Consider the following 24,030-nt stretch of genomic DNA (forward strand, 5'->3'; position numbering starts at 1 on the left):
CTCTAGTCCATACTATAAGCTACATTACCTTAGCTGACAGCGCTGCGTAGGACAGTCCACGTTATTTGGCCAATAGTGGACTCACAGCTTTTTATGTAGTTGGGCTTAGACCCCCTATTGTGTCCGCTATCTCACACCTCGTACCATTGACTGCTTGCAACTGCTTGTGATCCAGTTCACACTGTGTTTTTATTTCACTGTTTGTCCTGTGCACCTAGTGGTCTATGCCACATTAGTTTGTAATATAGTGCAACCTCTTTTAAGGATCCCTAATAAAAGCGATGTTTTACTTTATTTTTTCATTTGTCCGGATATGGGTCAATTCTGACTGCCCAAACGCAGTTTTGTAAAATAATCCTTCTGAGTCTAATCCCTGCCGTGACAATAAGGTCCATTGGTTTTGTAAAGAATTGGGACTTAAATTTGACACGGCAGGGCTCAGAGCTGTGGACTTTTAATTTTTTTTTTTTTTTTTGATGAGGAGCTGTTGAATTTAATTCTACGCTGCCCAGCATTTTGCCCAAAACCCCACTTCATTTTATGCACAACTCTACAGGTGGACCCCTGTCACTGCAGCAGAATTGGAGAAGTTTTGGCGCATAATACTTCTTCTGGGGATTGTAAAGAAGCCCACAATCAGGGACCACTGGAGCAAAGACATTCTGTACCACACCCTGATGTTCCGCATGGAACAGGATGGAGCAGGATGCGCTTTGAAGCCATCCATAAGTTTTTGCACTACACTGACAACACACAGTGCTTACCCAGAGGTGACCCCAGTTATGATTGTTTATTTTAGGTCCGGCCCATATTAGATCATTTTAGTGGCAAGTTTGCCCAGGCATATACCACCGGCAAACATGTGAGCATATATAAGTCCTTGTTACAATTCAAAGGGAGACTTCAATTCCGCCAGTACCTGCCCAATAAGAAGCCAAGGTATGGTGTGAAGATGTATAAGCTGTGCGAAAGTACATCAGGGTATAACTACAAGTTCAGGGTATATGAAGGGAAGGACTCCACTATTGTGCCCCCAGAATGCTCCCCCCCCCCCCCTTCCTGGGTGTTACAGTGAAAATAGTGTGGGATTTGGTGCACCCACTTCTGGACTAGGGCTACCACCTCTACCTGGACAATTTCTACACCAGCACTACCCTGTTCAAGTGCCTCGCTTCCAGAAATACTGCGGCATGCGGCACTTTACGCAGAAATCGGAGAGGTCTCCCTAAGTCGCTGCTTGGGCAAAAACTTAAAAGGCGTGATTGCAGGACACTATACAGCGACTCAGTATTGTGTGTTAGGTACAAGGGATGACCTTGTACTAATAACGATACATGGGCACACCACCACCCCTGCCCCTGTACAAGGTGCCAGTGCAGAAGCCCCTAAGCCAGACTGTATTTTAGATTATAACAAGTACATGGGAGGGGTGGATTTGTCAGACCAGGTGCTTCAGCCATATAACGCCATGCGGAAGTCGAAGGTGTGGTACAAGAAGCTGGCCGTGCACATCATGCAGATGGCACTGTATAATGCTTACGTGCTGCATCAATGTGCGGGCCAGAGGGGAACTTTCCTGGAGTTTCAAGAGGTGGTAATAAAGAACTTTCCTTTTGGAGACCAGGAAGGGGGGAGTGCCAGCACTTCTGGAAGTGAGGCCACATCACGTATTGTACCAGGGCAGCACTTTCCAGGAGTAGTTCCCCAAACTGCCAAGAAGGGCCGGACACAGAAGAGGTGCAGGGTGTGCTCCAAAAACGGTATTCGGAAGGACACCATTCATCACTGTGAGACATGCCCAGAAAAGCCAGGGTTATGTATGAAAGATTGCTTCCGAATTTATCATACATCCCTGGATTTTTAGAGTACCCTGTTGTTACCCTGATGTGTTATGCACTGCTTATACATCATGCCGCATGCTGCACCTTCCCTTCTGCCCCATATGGGGTATTGCTTTACCCTGGAGAACCTGCATCATGATTTTTAGGGTGTTTGTCTCCCGTGGCAGGAGCTGGGCAAAATATGACGTAATGGATATTTTTTTACTATGCACTATCCATTTTTTGGGGGTCCACCAGTGGGGTTAAAATAACTATACCCCTAGATTAATTCATGGAGGGGTGTAGTTTCCAAAAAAGGGTCAGTTCTACTTGGCATCTACAAATCTTTCATGATGCCAAAAAGAAAAAAAAAAAAGTACAATGTCTGTGCTCCAAAAATGTATTCCCTTTTGAGCCCTGCCGTGTCTCCATCGTACAGATTATTGCCGCCTACGGGGTATTGCCCTAACAGGGGTAACCCGCAGAATGATTTATTTTCCCAGTGGTATGAATTGGGCAAAATACTTTTGTCACTACAATGGCATATTTGATAAATTGCAATACAATTATTCATCTGCATTAGTCACTTTGTATTACATTTGAGCCTGCATCTTATGGATTAAAATGCTCATACAACCCAACATACATTCTTAGGGAGGTGCCCTTTCCAAAATGGGGTCACTACTTGGGGGCTTCTATTGTACTCGTACCTCAGGGCACCCCCAACACCAATCTAGTAAAAACGGAGCTCCAAAGGCAAAATGTCACTCCCTTCTCAACCCTGCTGTGTGCCCAGCCTGTCAATTATTGGCACATGTGTGACAACCTGCAGAATGATTTTTGGGGTGTTTGTCTAAAGTGGCATGGGTTCGGCACAATATATTAGGCACTAAATTGACATTTTTGCATTAATGCATTTTTTACTCTGCACTATTTACTTTGCATTCGAATTTTGGCCAGCATGTTGGTGGTTAAAATGTTTAACACAACCACAGATAAATTCTTTGAGGGGTCTAGTTTCCGAAATGGTGACATCTTTGGGAGTTTCTATTGTACTTTTACTTCAGGGGCTCTTCAATTACACTGTGGCACCACAAAACATTGGCCTGCCAAAATCCCAGTAGCACTAACTCTGTTCTGGACGAAACAGCAGTTGACATCCACATGTCTGGTATTGCTGTAGTCGGAAGAAGCAGGGCAAAAAATTTGGGATGTATATCCATTTTAGGGCAAAAAGAGAAAAATCAAAAATTTAAATTTCTAAATTTCCAATTCATTTTCGCTTGCTTCCGGAAAAATAATTAAAGGGTTAACAGACTTCTTTAATACTGATTTGAATAGGTTGAGATGTTAGTTTCATAAAATGGTGTTACTTGTGGGGTTGCGGAAGATTTTTCAAGAAAATATGAGCAGTTGCTACTAAAGCTTCAAACCTTCATAGATCCGTAAAAAAAATAATGGATATTAAAAGACCAATGGCAGAAAGGCTTCTATGCCAAAAAAAATTGTCCTGTCACTTTTTGTCAAAAAAATTATAACATTTGAAACTTTGAAAATAGTCATTTATTTCAAATTTTTCCAAAATGTTTGAATTTGTACCCCCAAAAAAGGAACGGATCACCGAAATGACACTACTTACATAAACTACAATGATTTTCAGATTGTTTTCTCGTGAGACACAGTGATATCTTAAAGCGTTGAAAAGTTATTACCACAGGAAGGGACACTGGTCAAAATTGGTCGAAAAAAAGGACTGAGCCTTTACGTACAAACAGGCTGCGTCCTTAAGGGGTTAAATGAAATCTACCATTATAATCAAGCATGTATAAACCAGGGACACTTAGATCCATACACTGTGCTTGTAGTGATCTTTTTATATATGTTATCCAAGGCCTTGTTCCTTCTAAAATTAAAAATACCGAATCCTGAAATGATACTGGAGTGTTTCCTAGAGCCCCTCAATGCTGCAGATTCACAGACTGCTTCTCTCGCTCTCTGCCTATGCTTGGCACTACCCTCTGCCTCATGTAATCTCAAAGCACCACAGGAAGTTGCAGAACACTGTGGTAGTGGTAAGTGCTTCTTGCAAATTTTAACAGCCTGTGAATCTGTAGCACGGAGTAGCTTTTCATTAGCATAATCATAAAATCGGGATTTATTGCATACAGTTATTAGCATAATTGTAAAAGTTGATTTTAGAAGGAAATCAAGGATAACAAATAGAAGCATCAGGTGCATGCTCATTGTTTAGATAAGGGCAAGGAATATACACCTGGCTTCATTTTACATATTAACCCCTAGAAGCACATGGACGTTATAGTACGTCCCTGCGGGAAGATACCTTTCGCACCGGAACGTGCTATAACGTCCTGCTTCTCGCACCGCCTCACGAATGGAGCCGGCACCAGAAGCAGCGGCTGTCAGCTGTGTATCACAGCTGACATCGCGCGCTAACACCCGAGATCGGAGCCGACTCCGGTTGCGGGAGTTAACCCCTTACACGCCGTGGTCAAGGATGACCGCACCGTGTAAGGGTGTTCCCGCTATGGATCTGAACCCCTGTGCTGCTGATCCACTTCTGGGCAGCCCCGAGGACTGCCGAGTGCCCTGGGGCTGCCCGATGTTACTGGAAGTCGGACCCCTTTCGGGTCTAGATAATCCCTATTAAACCTCCATGGAAGAGCATACACATAAACTTAAATCAATAAATAAAACGTCATTACAAAAATAATTGACAATGCATCACAAAAGTACATCTGTATTAAAATCCCCATTAAAAATACACTAAAAACATAAAACAAAACATACGGACAGTGTGCACAAACTGGAAAGGCAACCAATATTGTAAGAATTAGGCGCTGGTATTCCACATCAGGGTACTTAAAGCTGTAAGCTCAACTGAATGAAGACACTACTTATTACTATTTTCCAAGGGTGAATCCCAATATCCTAAATCTGTACCTCCAACCAAAGATAATAAACACGTATATATAAATTCACAAGTACCCACCAGATGCCATGTTGACCAATCATAACACACTGTCCGACATCCCTACGCGCGTTTCTCACCCTGCTTCGCCAGTCATCTGCATGCTCAGACAGTTTACACTGCTCTACAATGAATTGGTATTGTAAAGCAGTGTTTTGAAGATAAGAGCATCGCTGGTTCAAGTTCAAGTATATAGAAGTAAAAAAAAGTTACACTAAAGTTTAAAAATTAGTATAAAAAATAAATTGCATAAAAATATAAGCCCCTAAAATGTCACTTTGCCATAAAAACACTTAATAAAGTATAAAAAACACCCCACATATTTGGTATCGCTGCGTCCGTAACAATCTACATAATAAAACAAAATCGTTATTAGATCCGCAAAGTGGACCCTTTAAAAAAAAAAAAAAAAAAACTCTCCACCCTTGCCTCCCTGATTTGTCTGTCTTGTGTTTGGGTTGTTTTGTGTTTTCATCAATTATATGTTTAAAGCAGATGATGATGCAAAATATCTTGCTTAGAGTGGAACAGACTTAATTGTTTGTACATATCTCTTCTTCTCTTCCTTATTGTAACTATGTTGGTAGATACAAATGTTTGTAACAAGTTTATTGCAGTTACTAATTTTTATAATACTTAAGTTTTATGACCGGAATTCCGGTAAAAATTGTACATCCTATGTTTTCCTGTATGAAAAATTTAAATAAAAATACAGTTAAACAAAAAAAACCTCTCCAAAAAGAGATGATTTTTTTTTTAATTAATACCCTATAAAAATGCTCTAAAAAATGATTTCAAAATGTTATGCACTCTAAAATAATAACACTAAAAATAAAACAATCCTTATTGCAAAAAAATAAGCCCTAAACCAGATTTGTGAGGCGAAAAATAAAAAAGTTATGCATATGAAAGACGGTGATTCTAAAATTAACAACATTTTTGCCAAATTACTTTTTCGTAATCGTGGCGACCCATAGAATAAAAATAATATACTATTTTTATGGTATGGTTAACGGCCAAAAAAAAAAAAAACATATTGTACAATGTGACAATGCAAATCTGCTCTGAATGGTGCCTCCTTTCATTCTATGCTTGGCCGTGCGCCCATACAGCAGGGTACCACCACATATAGGGTATCAAACTTTGTGGAGCCTTTTTACATTTAATCCATTGCATTTGTTTAATTTTCCACTCAAAATGAGTGGATTGTGAAAAAATATTACAATTGGTAGACTGCACCTCCATTTCGTTTTAACCACTATAAAACACCTAAAGAGTTAACAAACTTCTTAAAAATGCTTTTTCATACGTTGAGGTGTGTAGTTTCCATTATGGGGTAATTTATGAGTCAATTAGAAGTTGAGCAGGTCCATCTAAATACAGGTTTTGGCGATTTTACAAAAAATTTGAAAAATGATACCTAAATTCTGAGTCTCATAACATTCTAGTAAAATATGTGGAATCTTAAAAAACCATGCCAACATAAAGCAGACATTTGGGAAATGTAAGTTATGAATTTATTTGGATGCTATGACTTTCTGTATCAAGTAGAGAATTTAGAACATTGAAAATAAAGATTTCCAAATGTTTGCCAAATTTAGTTTTTTTCCATCACTAAACACAAGATATCATCCAAATTTTTAAACTAATTTGAAGTACGAGAAAACAATCTCAAAATCCCCTGGATATCTCCTAGCGTTCCAAAGCTATAACTACTCATAGTGACACAGGGCAGATTTGAAAAATGGGGCCGCATCCTAAAGGCCAAAATAGTCCCGTAGGGTTTACTTTACAAAAATCTGTTCCAACTTTAGGTAAACAGTAGTTGCATTAGCACATTTGTGGTTTTGTCACCCTTAAACCTTATGACTGGTTCATTTACATTAACCAAATGCTGCAGTACACTCATTCTTAATTATTTATAAGAAATTATTAAAACTGTTACGTTATTACATATGTATATTTGATTTGTTTATTTTATTTCCCCAGATTGATGGGCATGAAAAAATGGAAAACTATATCATTAACCCAACTGATCTGTCAGATGAAATACTCCTACAGATACTAAGATATGTTCCAAGCACAGATCTGATTCTAAATGTGAAGAATACATGTCGAAAATTTGCAACTTTATGTCTTGACAAGAGCCTTACCACCAGTGTAGTTCTTCATAAACAATATCAGGTATTTATTCTTTTAAGTTAAACTATTAATCTTGTGAGCGAAGACTTTTAATGACTGCCGCAAGCACAACACTGTCAAGTGTCTTTGTCAAGTGCCTGTGATGGTCTTAAAGAAAGCAGTACAGAGGAATTACTATAGTATTTATGTTGTCTGCTCTTCTTCAGCATGGAAACACTTCTACAGCGTTGAACTTTGGCATAATAAATGGTATTTGCTGTTGACCCCTTAGCGCTCTGCGCCGTAGCTGTACTGCGCTGAGTCCCTGCGAATAGCGCGCAGTACAGCTACTGCGCAGAGACGATGCCGGTTCAGCACTGCACAGCAGCCGAACCGGCATCGTTAGCCGTGGGATTTCAACGGTAATCTACCGCTGACATTCACCAGCTAACACCCGCGGTCAACGCGACTGCGGCATTTAACATGCCTTCTGGAGGTCTTTACCCCACGATGGCCCCCCCCCCCCCGTGCCGTTTTCGGGGGGGGGGGGGGAGATGATCTCTGCTATGGCACCTCTGGGGTCATCAGTATTGCAGAGTATTATCATGAACAAGCAATCAGATGATTGCTTGTTCATATCCCATGGTGGATCAAGTAAAAAATGTAAAAAAAAATGTTTTTCAATAAAAAATAACTTTATAAATCACTAAAAATGCCCATAAGCCCCAAAACATATAAAGAGACTTAATTCTAAAAAAGTCTAAATCATAACACAAACCCCACATATATAGTATCACCGCGTCCGTAACAATCCATAGAATAAAACGAAATAACTATTGAACCCATATGATGAACGCCGTAAAAAAACGTTAAAAAAACCTCCAAAAATTATGATTTTTACCTATTATATCCCACTAAAAATGCAATAAAAAGTGATCAACAAAACATATGTACTCCAGAATGATACTGTTGCAAAGAACAACATGTCCCGCAAAAAACAAGCCATCAACCAGCTCTGTAGCCAAAAACGTAACAATGTTATGCCACTTGGAAGACGGCGATGCAAAAATGATAGATTTTTCCCCACATTAGGGTTTTATTTGGCAAATTTAGTAAAACATAAGAAAAAATATTCATGTCTGGTATCCCCGTAATCGTATCGACCCATAGAATAAAGATAACATGATTATTAGGATATACGGTGAACACGGAAAAAAAAAAAAGTAAAAAATCCAGTACAGAATTGATGCTTTTCTACTCATGACCTCAAGAAAAGTCCCTAAATTTTCAACAATAGGTGATACCAACCCCAAAATGGTAACACTGGAAAAAGCATCTCATCGCGCAAAAAAAATGCCATAACGGAAAAGCGAAAATTTTATAGCCTTCAAACTGGGGCAATGAGAAAAATAAAATCCTGGCAGCTGCAGGGTGCTCCTTCCCTTCTGCGCCTTGCTGTGCCCCCATAACACAAGTAATGTCCACATGTGGGGGGTCGCTGCACTCAGGAGAAATTGTAGAACAAATTTCATGGTGAGTTTTCTCTTTTTATCTTTTGGAAATGTGTAAATTTTATGGCTAAATGAATGTATAACCGGCACAATTTGACCATTCTAAATTTCACCGCCATTTTGATTCAATTACTATGAAGATCTCAAGGGGTTAACAATCTTTGTAAATGCTGTTTCTGATAGTTTGACGGGTGTAGATTTGAAAATGGGTAGATTATATAGGGGGTTTTTGATGCTAAATATGTAAAATTTTATTTCAAACAGTATTTATCCCCAAAATAGTCAATTCTGAAAATACGGAAAATCGCTATTCGATTTGTAAGCCGCGTGACGTCAAAATAAATTATTCAAACATTTAAAAAATCATGAAAATGTAAAGTAGACAAATGGGAAATGTTAGTCGCCAAGTTATTTAGTTGGTAAATCGATATATGCCTGAAAACGCGGTGATTTTGAATTTCGAAAATGGCAAATTTTTCTAAAAATTCATCATTCTTTTTCTTTGTAAATAAACGCAAAACTTATCAGCCAAAATTTACCACTAAAATGAAGAACAACATGTCTCAGAATCGCTTTGATAAGTAACAGCGTTCAAAAGTTATAACCATATAAAGCGAATCTATAAGATGGCAAGTACCATCATTTGGTCCATATGAATTGGAACCCACACCATAAATACAACATGTATAAAGAAAAACCAGAGTGGTGTGTAACACGGTTCATATAATGCACTACATAACGTAGAAATCAATTTTTATTGTAAAGCATAATTATACAACGAAACACCATAAAAACATTTAAAAACACGTTTCCATCAACGTGTAAAATCAGGGTATGGTTCCGATACAACCAAAATGTATAACCCCTCCACACTCTCCCTTTACAAAGTCAAGTGGCAAGTAGAAAATTTACATAGAGATAATCCCATGTTCAAATGCCAGTAGGAAATTCATGGTTTAAATCCACATCAATACCAAGGCTCTAATGGCCCAAAATATACAAAACACTGACACTGAGCAAAACATGATATAATGCATACTAACTTGCCAAAGAGAGTAGTGTGGGACTAAAAATGCCCCACGCGTATCGCCACAGAGGTGGCTTCCTCAGGGGTGCTGTGGTGTAACAATTGTGCATCCCATATAAAGGGTCAGTAATTAGCGTTTACCACCTGTTTGTGTGGTGTACGTGCCTTGCGTTGCGTTCTCCGCCGCGATCACCGCGAACCTCCCGCGATGTCGGCGCGATCCCGCGCACGCGCGGACACCCCCGTTCCTCCACCTCCTATTCGGGGGGCCGCGCATGCGCAGGCCACGCCTCCACCACGGGAGTTGTGTCGCGGCCATCACTCAAAGAACGCAATATTGTACCGGTACATAGATATAAGCAAGGTCTAGGTAATCATGGATGGCACTGTGGAATGTTGCTGAGAGTAACGAGGATACATTTCATAGGTGCGATGCTATGGAGTATAAGATGATTAAGTTACTTCATACATGATCAATATAAATTAATTCTATAAATTTGGAACAACATATGAATATATTACATTAAAGTGACTTGTGCTGTGGATTGTGTAAACATATTATTAAGTGAGTTTTATACAAGGTATATTGCATAAAAAGTGACATGTGCTAAGAATGGTGTTGATTATGTAGACAAGTGAATTATACATAAAATATGATTATACAATATTATTAAAGTGCATAATGCTGAAAATTATGTTATACATATTGGCTTCTTTTTTCGTTCCATTTGATAATGATAGTGGGTAAAGTGCCACTAGTCCTCTAAGAAGGTGAAAAGTGCCGATGTGCTGTGTGATCCATCAAGTGTTATGATGCCTAAAAGAAAAAAAAAGGGGGATAAAAGACTATTTAAGAGGCAAAAAAATCACCCAAATCTCAATAAAATATAGTGCTACCTAAAAAAAAAGTGTCTTTATTGAAAAGCTTTTTCATATATTCTTTGTATAATATATATCAATCATCATATAGAGGCATCATGGACCAAGATGTGCTTGCTTATATGTAAGATGATATATTTGTAAAGCCCCTCATTTGTTTTTCATTTTTTATAAAAGCCTGTGAAGAGGAATTCTTCATTCAAGCCTCTAGGATGCATGGATTGGGTCTGGAAAATCCATTTCGTTTCCTTTTGTAATAATTTGGGGGTCATATCCCCTCCTCTAATGTTGGAAAATGTTGGAAAAGAAGCCAATATGTATAACATAATTTTCAGCATTATGCACTTTAATAATATTGTATAATCATATTTTATGTATAATTCACTTGTCTACATAATCAACACCATTCTTAGCACATGTCACTTTTTATGCAATATACCTTGTATAAAACTCACTTAATAATATGTTTACACAATCCACAGCACAAGTCACTTTAATGTAATATATTCATATGTTGTTCCAAATTTATAGAATTAATTTATATTGATCATGTATGAAGTAACTTAATCATCTTATACTCCATAGCATCGCACCTATGAAATGTATCCTCGTTACTCTCAGCAACATTCCACAGTGCCATCCATGATTACCTAGACCTTGCTTATATCTATGTACCGGTACAATATTGCGTTCTTTGAGTGATGGCCGCGACACAACTCCCGTGGTGGAGGCGTGGCCTGCGCATGCGCGGCCCCCCGAATAGGAGGTGGAGGAACGGGGGTGTCCGCGCGTGCGCGGGATCGCGCCGACATCGCGGGAGGTTCGCGGTGATCGCGGCGGAGAACGCAACGCAAGGCACGTACACCACACAAACAGGTGGTAAACGCTAATTACTGACCCTTTATATGGGATGCACAATTGTTACACCACAGCACCCCTGAGGAAGCCACCTCTGTGGCGATACGCGTGGGGCATTTTTAGTCCCACACTACTCTCTTTGGCAAGTTAGTATGCATTATATCATGTTTTGCTCAGTGTCAGTGTTTTGTATATTTTGGGCCATTAGAGCCTTGGTATTGATGTGGATTTAAACCATGAATTTCCTACTGGCATTTGAACATGGGATTATCTCTATGTAAATTTTCTACTTGCCACTTGACTTTGTAAAGGGAGAGTGTGGAGGGGTTATACATTTTGGTTGTATCGGAACCATACCCTGATTTTACACGTTGATGGAAACGTGTTTTTAAATGTTTTTATGGTGTTTCGTTGTATAATTATGCTTTACAATAAAAATTGATTTCTACGTTATGTAGTGCATTATATGAACCGTGTTACACACCACTCTGGTTTTTCTTTATACATAACCATATAAAGCGACGCATGTCAGAATCCAAAAAATGGGACTGAGCCTTAAGCTGTAAAATGGCTGCGTCCTTAAGGGGTTAATAACATTTCTGCACTGTTTTCACAAACCTTTAATCTATTACAGCTGTATTACTTCTATACACTCTACCTGTTAGGATGGATGTTTTAGCCAGGCGTTTTAGCAGATGCCATCACTTATCCCAGGACAGTAGGGGATGGGGCATACAGTGAATGGTGGAGACATAGCGCACACAGAACTAAATAGTCTTCATTCTTTGTATCAGACTGCTGTGCTGATCCTACCTCCTTCTCTTCACTGACACGACTGACACAAATCTCCAGGCCGGCTCTGACTGCGGCTCCGGGAAGCCAAAGCCACCCCCGGTGGCGCCATCTTTGTGCTTCCAGGTCATGCAAGGGAGCTGTATGACGACTTTCGGTGAGTCGTGCTACACTGAAAGAGATGTTTTTGAGGGCAGGAGTAGAAAAGCATCAATTTTGTACTGGGTTTTTGACTTTTCTTACTAAATTTGTCAAATAAAGCCCTAATGTGGTGAAAAATCTATCATTTTTGCATTGCCGTCTTCCAAGTGGCATAACATATTTACTTTTTTGGCTACAGAGCTGGTTGATGGCTTGTTTTTTGCGGGACATTTTGATTGAATAAGTAAAAATGATCATTTTTGGCGGGTTTTTAACGGTGTTCATTGTGCGGTTTCTATAATGATTTACTTTTATTCCAATGGTTGTTACGGACGCGGTGTTACTATATATATGGTGTTTGTGCTATGATTTAAACTTTTTTTGGGTTATGTCTCTCTATATTTTATGGGGCTTATGGGCAATTTTATTGATTTATTACTCATAGCAGTGGTGGCGAACCTATGGCACGGGTGCCAGAGGTGGCACTCGGAGCCCTTTCTGTGGGCACCCAGGCAATCACCAGTGAGGACTCCAGGTATCTTCCTACAGTCCCAGACAGCCCAGGACTTGCTGTGTACAGAGCTATTTTAGTGACAGCTCTACCTGGGACTACTGGAGGAATGGGAAGATGTGGACAGATCTGGATTATCATTGTAGCTCCTACTCCGGCCCTGACAATTCTTCCTGTTTATGGGACCCTGGAGGGAAGCTACAATGATCATCCAAATGTCTTCTATTTTCTGCTTCATTGGTATCCTCAGGGTGCTGATATCAATGTAAGCTGTGACAGAGAAGGGAGTATAAATCACAAATTAAATTTCTGCGTTGGCACATGGTGATAAATAAGTCGGACTTGGTTGTAGTTTGGGCACTCGGTCTCCAAAAGGTTCGCCATCACTGACTTATAGTTTATACAGGCAGTCCCCGGGTTACATACAAGATAGGGTCTGTAGGTTTGTTCTTAAGTTGAGTTTGTATGTAAGTCGGAACTGTATATTTTATCATTGTAATCTCAGCCAGAACTTTTTTGGTCTCTGTGACAATTGGATTTTTAAAATGTTGGGTTGTCATAAGAATCAATATTAACACTAAAGCTTCATTACAGACACCTGTGATAACTGTTGTAGCTGTTTATTGTAGCCTAGGACTAAAGTACAACAAATTACCAATATTCAGAGGTCCGTTTGTAACTAGGGGTCGTATGTAAGTCGAGTGTTCTTAAGTAGGGGACCGCCTGTAGTTTCATAGTTTATACGGATGAAAAAAGACACCTGTCCATCAAGTTCAACCAAGGAAGGGTATGGATTGGATGAGGAAGGGATTTAGGGGAAACAATTCTATATAACATAACCATCAATGTTATTTAGGTGTAAAAAGGCATCTAGACCCGTCTTGTAGCTCTCCGCTGTCCCTGCTGTGACCAGCGCCTGAGGCAGGCTATTCCACAGATTGACCTTCTCATAGTAAAAAAAGCCCTGTCGCCTCCGGTGATTAACCCCTTAACGCTGAAGCCACTTTTCACCTTCCTGACATATCCAGTTGATTTTGAGCTTGTTTTTTCGTGACACATTGTACTTCATGCTGGTTGAGAAATTTAATCAATATATTTAGTATTTATTTATGAAATAAATGGAAATTTGGCAAAAATTTTGAAAAAAACAATGTTTTCCAAATTCAAAATTTTCTACTTTTTGGAAAGTTGGTCATATCACTAAAATAACTCGATAACTAACATTTTCCATATGTATGCTTTAACTTGGCATCATTTTTCAAACATCTTTTCCTTTATTTAGGATGTTAGGAGGCTTATAACTTTAGGTGCAATTTTTCAGATTTTCATGAAAATCATCAAAACCTACTTTTGGAGGGTCAATTTAGTTAGAAGTGACTTTATAAGGCCCACACGACAAAAAACCCCCACAAATGACACCATTTTAGAAACTACTCCCCTCAAAATATTCAAAACAACCTTTGGGAATTTTGTTAACCCTATGAGCATTTCATGAGGGTGAAAGATAAATGAAAGTGAAATTACAGAAATGTAATTTTATCTTACTATAGATTCATTGAACACTAAAATTTGCACCTTCAGAATGGGTTAAATAGGAAAATGCATTTTACAATGTTTAGGGCAATTCCTCCTGAGTATGCCAATACCCATTTTGTCACTGTACCCTGCTGTACGGACACAGGGGGGCACCTGGAAGGGAAAGAGCGTTGTTTCGTTTTTGCAGGGCAAATATGGCTGAAAACGTTTTCATGTGTCAGGATGCATTTGGAGAGCCATAATGGTACCAAAACAGATGAAAGCCCCAACATGAGACACCATTTTGGAAAGTACACCCCTTGGAGAGTTTAGCAACGTGTAATTTGTGTATTTTCCCCAACAGGTGTTTGATTCAATTAGGCCCCAAAAGGCAAAAAAGGTGAAAATTTTCTCAAAAAAGTCACTTTTACCCAAAATTTTTGTAAGCCACAAGGGATAAAAGATGAAACAACCCCATAAATGTGTAAAACTATTTCTCCTAAGCACAGAACTGCACCACTTTTGCATATAAAGTGTTGTATGGGTACACAGTAGGGCTCAGAAGGGAAAGAGGGGCTTTGGCCTTTTAGAAGCCAGATTTGACAATCATCCTTTACATGTGTCAGGATGCATTTGGAGAGCCCTAGTGGTACCAAAACAGAGGGGAACCCCAACAAGTGTCACCATTTTGGAAAGTGCACCCTTTGGAGAATTCAGCAAGGTGTAATATGTGTATTTTCCCCTACAGGTGTTTGCTTCAATTAGGTCCCTAAAAGCAAAAAAGATGAACATTTTCCCAAAAAAGTCACTTTTACGGCAAATTTTTGTATCCCATAAGGCATAAAAGATGAAACAACCCCAAAAAATGTGTACTAGCATTTCTCCCACACATGCAAATAAAATGTTGTATGGGTACGCAGTGAAGCTCAGAAGGGAAAGAGGGGCGTTGGCCTTTTAGAAGCCAAATTTGACAGACATCCTTTACATATGTCAGGATGCATTTAGAGAGCCGTAGTGGTACCAAAATAGAGCGGAACCCCAACAAGTATCACCATTTTGGAAAGCACACCCCTTAGAGAATTTAGCAAGGTGTAATATGTGTATTTGTCCGTAAAGGTGTTTGATTTAATTAGGACTTAAATAGATAAAAGGTGAACATTTTCTTATAAAGGTAATTTTACTCCTAATTTTATATAGCCACAATGGATAAAAAAATGTAATAACCCCCCAAAATGTGTAAAGCTATTTCTCTCAAGTGTAGAAGTACCCCACATGTGTATATAAAATGTTGTATGGGCGCACAGTAAAGGGAAAGGGGGATGTTTGCCTTTTAGAAGCCAAATTTGACAGAAATGTTGACATGCATTTGGAGAACCCTAGTGGTATAAAACAGAGAAGAATCCGAAAAGTGACCCTAATCTTTGAATGCACACCCCTTAGAGAATTTTGCAATGTGTTATATATGTATTTGCCCCTACAGGTGAATGATCCAATTAGGCCCTAATCATTAAAAAGGTGAAAATTTTCCTATAAATGTCACTTTACCCCTAATTTATGTAAGCCACAAGGGATAATATATTAAATAACCCCGAAAAAGGTGTAAAACTATTTCTCCCGAGTGTAGAAGTACACCACATGTGCATATAAAATACTTTATGGGCGCACAGTAGAGGAAAAGAGGGATGTTTGTCTTTTAGAGGCCAAATTTGCAAGAAATCCTTCACATGTGTCAGGATACATTTGGGGAGCCGTAGTGGTACCAAAACAGAGGAAAACCCGACAAGTGACCCTAATTGTTGAATGTACACCCCTTGGGGAATATAGCATGGTGTAATATGTGGTGTAGTGTAATACACGTGGTGAAATGAGCATTTAGAACATATAGGTCAGTGGTGGCGAACCTATGGCACGGGTGCCAGAGGTGGCACTCAGAGCCCTTTCTGTGGGCACTCAGACCATCACTCCAGGACAGAGTTCACCAAATAAAGCTACACTTCATTGACTGTTTGGAACTGGGAAAAAGAGAAAAGGTGTTGACAGAACTGCAATATCTTTAGAGGTTGCCATTCTGGACCCACCATTCTTCCTGTACAGAGAGACCCAGGTGAGAAGCTACAAAGAGAGTCAGAATTTGCCCTCCTTTCAACTCTATTGGTTGCCTCAGGGGGCCAATACGATTGACAGATGTGGAAGAACAGATAGCAAAAGGTTACTGCTTAAAATGCCATGTTGGCACTTCACGGTAAATAAGTGGATTTTGGTTGTAGTTTGGGCACTCGGTCTCCAAAAGGTTCGCCATCGCTGATATAGGTGGTTTCCAAATATGATGTGCAATGGAGTCCAAGATGGAAATTGCCATTATTTCTGGAAAGTTCAGTGCCCATTATGTGGCGCCCGTTATGAAATAATGGAGGGGTATAGGGAGCTACAGGACATAACAGTTGTTACAATTATTCATTTTACCTAAATTAATTCACAACAGGTTGGGCGTGAATTGTGAATGTGTTGCGTATAAGGAGGTAGAATATACCAGGGGACCAACTAAACTTTTGTCACTCTGGAGGTGTCACAGGTCTCTTAGTAGTATGTAGTGTCCATCCTAACTCCTCTATTGGAACAGACTCTTTATTGACTCCTACGTTTAGAAGCAGCAGAATTCGCCGGGAAAATGCTGTCCTGGCAAAACACAGGAACATCTAAACCAGAGGTACTGGGGCCCCGTCCTTCTTGTCCCAATATTAGTTTCCTAATATCTTCCTCTTGAAAACGGAGAAATGATACGGCAGGACATGCACATCGGAACAGCTCGTAAGAGTTGTACAGCATCATCTGTACAATGTACACGGCCAGCGCTTTTGTACCATATCTTCGTTTTCTGTAGGGAAATTTTCGCCAAGTGTTGCTCTTATTCACCCTAGCGATGCCCATTGTGACGAATATTGCTGCTTTTGGCTGGACCAAATCGACCAGCCAATAGCGGCAAACATGGACAGAGGGGGGCAACAAAACCCCTCTGGACCGCAAGGCAAAATTGGTGCCTGCCCCGATCACCGTGTCTACAGACATGGTGATCGGTATTACTGACGTCAAGTAAATTCGCTGCTATTGGCTCGTCTGAATTGATGAGCCAGTAGCAGCGATAATAAACTGGGGGTGTGGGGGGGGGGACGTAACCCTTCTGGTCCATGGGGCAGGATGGATGGCTGTCAGGAACAGCCGCTGTCTTATCCCGATCACTGTGTCTGACCGGTGTTGGAAAGTCACTACCCGCCGCACCGTTCTATTACAACGCGCGTTGGGAATAGGCTATACAATCTTTTTTTTTTTTTTTTTTTAAGCAATTTAGACAAATAAGGGCTTATTTTTTGCGAGACGAGATGCACTGTAAAAAAAAACCCTTCATTTTAGTGGGTTTTTAGCTTATTGAAGCAATTTTATTAACTTTTTACGTGTGGAGGAAAATAAAATTATCAATTCTTGTTTTGTATTTTTAGCATTATTTTGGGGGGGGGTGTTCACTGTAGCATAACAATAATATATTATCTTCATTCTACGGATCACTACGATTACGGTGATACCTCATTTATATAGTTTTATTTTTATTTGTCCAATTTTATTGAAGGAAAACTAGAATAGAAAAAATTGCATTTGTTTTAGTATTGCCATTTTTATAGCGGCATAACTATAGTATTTTTTGGTTTACGGAGCTGGTTGTAAGCTTATTTTTTGCGTGACAAGTTGATCTTTTTATTGGTATCATTTTGGTGCTTGTAACTTTTTCGGATCACTTTTTAGAACATTTTTTTGTAAAGCAATTTGATAAAAAGTTTAAATTTTTGGCAAGTTTTTGGCGTTTTTTTTCTACCACGTTCACCGAGCGGGTCCAATTATGATTAGGATTTATTGTACAGATTGTTACGGACGCAGCGATACCAAATAAGTGGAGTTTTTTCGTGATTTAGTGTTTTTTTATACTTTATTACTTGTGTAAAGGGAAATGTGGTGTTTGGGGGGACTTTCACTTTCTTTTATTATTTATTTTTATTGTAAAAAACCTTTATTTATTTTTACTTTTTTTTACATTTACTGACATCTTAGCTTGAACAAGTGATCTTCTGATCACTTGTTCAAGCTTTTTTACAGGTTACACGGTGCAATACAGATGTATTGCACTGTGTAATGTAAGACACTGAGCATGCTGCGCATGCCCAGTGTCTTACAGCCGGGTCCTGCCAGAAGGCAGGGACCCGGCTTCCGGAGGAAGATCTCGCAGCCCCGGGCACCGGCAGTCCCCGGGCTGCGATCGGAGCAGCGGACCCCCCCGGTAAGCGCCGCGGGGGGGGTGGGGGGTCCGATTCACCTTTAATTAACTTCAAATGCCTCTAACACGCCGCGGTCAGCGCGACCGCGGCATGTTAGGGGTTAACACCCGCGATCGGAGAAATCTCCGATCGCGGGTGTTAGAGGCGGGTGTCAGCTATAATATATAGCCGACACCCGCAGCTTCTGGCGCCGGCTCCGTTCAGGAGCCGGCGCCAGAAGCTTGACGTAATTGTACTGCATTTTGCGGGAACGCACCTCACGCGATGCAGTACTATTACGTCAAATGTCGGGAAGGGGTTAAACCTCGTTTTCTCCAGACGGAGACAGTGCCCTCTCGTCTTTTGATTTGATTTAATCTGAAACAACTTACCACCATATTTTTTTGTATGGACCATTCATATATTTATATAAATTAATCATGTCCCCTCTTAGTAGTCTCTTTTCCAGACTAAATAAATCTAGTTTTTTTTAATCTTTCCTCATAACTAAGACCCTCCATACCCCTTATCATTTTTGTGGCTCTAGGTTGAACCCTCTCCAGCTCCAGGGCATCCTTTTTATGGACCGGTGCCCAGAAATGGACAGCATATTCCAGGTGTGGCCGAACCAGTGCCTTGTATAGTGGTAATATTACATCCCTATCACGAGAGTCCATACCACTTTTGATACATGACAAGATCCTACTAGCTTTAGAGGCAGCTGATTGACATTGCATGCTGTTACTCCATTTATGATCTACTAGTACCCCCAGGTCCTTCTCAACAAGGGACTCTCCCAGATTTACTCCCCCAAGGACATATTTTGCCTTTGGATTATTGGCCCCCAGGTGCATAACATTACATTTATCCACATTAAACCTCATTTGCCAAGTGGATGACCAAACATTCAGTTTGTCCAAGTCACCCTGCAGCCTATGAACATCCTCCATAGACTGTATTACACTACACAGTTTGGTGTCATCTGCAAAAATAGACACAGTGCTATTAATTCCTACCTCTATATCATTAATAAATATATTAAATAGTAGTGGGCCAAGCACAGAACCCTGAGGTACACCACTCATAACTGGTGACCATTCTGAGTAGGAATCATTGACCGCAACTCTCTGGATACGATCCTTCAGCCAGTTTTTAATCCAATTGCAAATTATTTCTGCCAAACCAATAGCCCTAATTTTACCCATCAGGCGTCTATGAGGGACAGTGTCAAATGCCTTTGCAAAGTCCAAGAACACAATACTTCATTTTTTTTTTAATTGAATAATTTATTTATTATTATTATTTTTTTTTTTACTTTTTCAACGTTTCCACCATGGGACATGATAATACTCTGCATTACTGATGTATTGCAGGGTATTGGCAGTGTCGGTCTATGCACTTGCATTGGCTGACACTGTGCCTGAAAGATGATGTCACAGACGCCATCTTTCAGGCACTGCCAGCAGGCACATCTGGGGTCCTGATCAGACCCCAGAGTTGCCATAGCAGCAGGCGGCCCCCGAAAGCAGTGCGGGGGCGCCAATCGTGGGGGAAAGACCCCCCCCCCCCAAAGGCATGTTAAATGCCGTGGTCATGCTGACCGCTGCATTTAATGGGTTAAACACCCGCGATTGGAGTCCACTCCGACCGCGGTTGTTACACTGGGGTGTCGGCTATATGTAACAGCCGACACCCCGTGTTTGTTGATATTGGTTCGGCTCAGATCCAGAGCCGAGCCGGCATCATCTCAGCAGCGGATATATCTGCTGCTGAGCACTAAGTCACTGCGCTCAGTGGCGGATAAATCGGCCACAGAGCTGGAAGGGGTTAATGGACAGACTGTGGATGCCTTGCTGGATTCTAGGAGTAAATTAAGCCTGGTAAAAGTTTTTGATAACCAGTAAGATAGGCTTTCCCAAAGTACCGATTTACCTATGTTCATGGAGATACAAAAAATTACTTAACATCGAATGTTGAACTACAGGTGGATGGAAAATGTTTCTCTATGCCTGCAGTTGTTGTTCCTAGACTACAAGTTCCAGTGATCCTTGGTAGAATTACACCTGGATTTGATGACTTGCTATTGGGAGAACATCATTTGTCCGCTGTGACTACTATAGCCACCATCATTAAAGTGTCAGCGTGTTCCAGAACAGCAGGTCTTCAGGACCAGACTTTCCCAGGATTTTGAACCTGGCACTTAACATTTCTGTTGCTGCTCACATAGGTTATAAGAAGACATTGGCCAGGGGACTCTTGGATATTATCAAAGAGGTTTGGGAAGGTAACCCTGGCTATCAGAGAAATGTAATAGAATATGTTTTTCAAATGAGAGAGAGGCTGCAACAATTGATGAATGTAGCCCATGATAATGTACACAAGCCAAAAGCTATAAAAAGAAATGGTATGATCAACATTCCAGAAATAAGTCAATTAGGGTTGGTGACTAGGTGTTTTTTTTGCTTCCTAGCAGTGAAAATAAGTTGTTGGCACGATGGCAAGAGCCTTACAGAGTTATCAGACAGACAGGTCCAGTTGATTTTGAAATTGAAACCCCAGATGAAAACAAAGCAGTAAGGTTTACCATGTCAACTTACTGAAACAGTGGCTAGAACCAGAGAATGATCCAGAAGCTAACGCTGCTTGTAACATTGTCACAGAGTCTTCACAGAATGTCTGAAGAAGTATGATTTGTTTAAAAATTGTACAGATTGGTCAGAGGTAACTTTGAATCCAGAGTTATCTAAGGAGCAACAATGTCGCTTGAGAAACCTTATTAGGGCGAGTTCACATGGCTGTGTTTCCTTTGTTCATCATGAAATAAATACTGGGGATCATGCTCCGACAGACAGAAGCCTTAACAGCTACCAGAAAAATTTAAGTGCAAAGCACAAAATGAAGTGCAGGAAATGCTAAAACTAGGAGTTGAACCACCCAAAAGTCCTTGGTCTTCACCTGTTTTTATGGTTGGGGAAAAAAGATGGGACAATAAGGGTTTGCATAGATTTTTCGCAAAATTAATGATATATCTACTTTTGACAGCTACCCAATGCCTCACGTTGATGATCTGCTTGAAAAACTGGGAAATGCAAAATATATTTCCATCTTAGATTTATGGATTTTTTGGCAAATTCAACTGGATGACAAATCAAAAGAAAAAAATGCTTTTGCGATTCCTAGTGGTTTGTACCAATTCAAAACCATGCCATTTGGTCTCCATGGTGCTACTTCCACATTTCAGAGAGCTATGGACATTCTTTTGAGATATCATGTGGAATACAGTGCGGCATATGTGGACGATGTTGTCATATTTAGTAGATCATAGAAAGACCTTTTGTATCACTTGGAAAAGGTCATAGCTGAAATTAAGAATGCAGGCTTTACAATTAATCCACGTAATTGTTCTTTGGGATTTCAGGAAGTAAATTACCTTGGATTTATTGTGGGTAATGGAAAGTACAGGCCGAAATCTCAAAAGTCCAAGCCAAACGGATTTAACGGAAAGATTTAACGGATTTGACCAAAAAGAACAAGAGAGGCAGTGGTGTGGACAGATGAGTGTGACTGAGCTTTTACGCAAATAAAGGAAATTTTGTGTAAAGAGCCAGTCTTGCAGAGCACAAATTTTTCCAAACCATTCATTGTACACACCGATGCATCAGAGGTTGGACTTGGTGTAGTCCTAAATCAAGAGATTAATGTTGAGGAGCACCTGATTCTCTATTTAAGTATGAAACAAAGGTACTCAACTATTGAGAAAGAAGGGCTAGCGACTAAATGGGCTTTGGAAGCATTATGCTATTATTTACTAGGGAGAGAGTTTACTTTAGTAACTGATCATTCGCTAACCTGGATCCACACCAAGAAAGACAAAAATGCTAGAATAACAAGGTGGTATTTAGCATTGCAGCCTTTTAAGTTTAAGATAGAACATCGATCGGGGAAGAGGCACCAAAATGCAAATCATTTATCAAGGTTTGGTGCTGAAGTGAAGATGTCTGAGGAAGGACAAGCTTCCTCTTGTGGTGGGAGGTATTTGAAGAAGATGCATATTTTTTTTGTAGTATTGAAAACAGTTTTTCTGTAACTCTGGTTGTGGTACATTAGTTTCCTGCTTTGGTAAACTTCTGTGTGAATGACTTCTTATTCTACTTCTCTCATTAGGCCGGCCACTTAATGCTCTATTCTCTTCTGTCTTACCACCTGGGAGCCATGTACCAAAACCAGGGAATGTGCTGTTACAATTTAAGCAAATTCTGTTCTACTTATCTGCAGCAGGGTGTGTCTGCTCTGACCTTATAAGAGGCAGGCCAGCAGCAGCTCTGGTGTTGTATAGGGGTAGCTGCAGAGAATTGTGGGAATTTTCAATTGTACAAAATGTGTCTCTGACCAGCAATCTGGGGGATTATGATTGTGGAGAGTTGTGTTTTGCCTTCTGCTGGTCTGTGGAACTACAAGAGCCTGGTGTTTATTGAACCTGTTATGTTATACAGTATATGGACTTTTCAAAATAAACTCCTTTGGATTATTTTCATCAAGCAAAGCCTGGTTGTGCATTGAAAAGCCTATGCCTCAGATTACCTACAAGGCCTATGGCCCTTAACAACTCAGAAAAGTTCCTCAAATTACCGAGGATTGAAAGCAGTTTGGTAGGTCTTGAAAGGCAGCTCCCAATATCTGAAAAATTTGCATGTCAAAATTTATTCAGACATTGCGAATCTTCGCCTGTTCAGAGAACAACATCTTATCTCTAACAGCAATGCTTTCGAAAGGGGAACAGAATCTAATAGTAGACTTTCTGAATCGGAATCTGATAGACCATCACAAATGGTCTCTGAACCAGAAAGTTTATGGACAGATAAAGCAAAAGTGGGGAGATCTGTTTGCTACCAAAGAGAATGCCAAAACAGACAGTTTCTTCTCGCTACACAAAGAAGATTCGGTCTCTCAAAGGGACGTATTCAGTGACAAGTGGGACGTTCCATTAACTTATGCCTTTCCCCCAATTCCAAAGATGATACAAAAAATCTTATGGGACAAAGCAAGGGTGATCGTGTTAGTTCCTTTTTGGCTCAAAAAGTATTGGTTTTCGACTCTGAAAGATCTAGCGGTAGCAGAACCAATATTACATCCATACCGGAACGACATTCTTCATCAAGGGCCGGTATGTCATCCAAACCCGCAAAGCCTAAACCTTTGAACCTGGATCCTGAATTGGGACTGTTGAGGTCAAGAGGCTTGTCTGTCCAAAAAGGGGAAAAAGAGCACACAGCGCAGGCAATGTATACAATTCAATAGTTATAAGAAGAGATAATCTGGTTACAGAAGTGGTTTGTACATAGAAATATCTTAACGGTGCTGCTGCAATTGACCTTTAAACCGAGACTGACAGGTGTCGGATCAATATGTTCATGGAAGAGATGAAAAAACGATAAAGGTCTTGAAATGCGCTGCTTGCTTAGTAAATTCAAATTCTTTTTTATTTTTCAAAGGCAAATACAGGATGGACTACGCGTTTCGGGAACGAACCGTTCCCTTCATCAGGTCCGATAATATATTCTGAAA

General features: G+C 40.1%; 1 protein-coding gene across 3 annotated transcripts in view; it reads left to right on the forward strand.

The window, feature by feature from the left end:
* The window catches only part of FBXL18 (F-box and leucine rich repeat protein 18), a 145,306-nt gene that overhangs the window by 25,043 nt on the left and 96,233 nt on the right, over window positions 1-24,030 (forward strand). For all 3 annotated transcript variants that reach the window (XM_072120904.1, XM_072120903.1, XM_072120905.1), the window contains one exon: window positions 6,799-6,993. In XM_072120904.1, coding sequence (XP_071977005.1) covers window positions 6,817-6,993 — 177 coding nt within the window. In that variant the 5' untranslated portion in view covers window positions 6,799-6,816. The remainder of the gene's footprint in view (window positions 1-6,798; window positions 6,994-24,030) is intronic.

Source organism: Engystomops pustulosus, chromosome 8, assembly GCF_040894005.1.
Source record: "Engystomops pustulosus chromosome 8, aEngPut4.maternal, whole genome shotgun sequence".
Classification (NCBI taxonomy): Eukaryota; Metazoa; Chordata; class Amphibia; order Anura; family Leptodactylidae; genus Engystomops; species Engystomops pustulosus.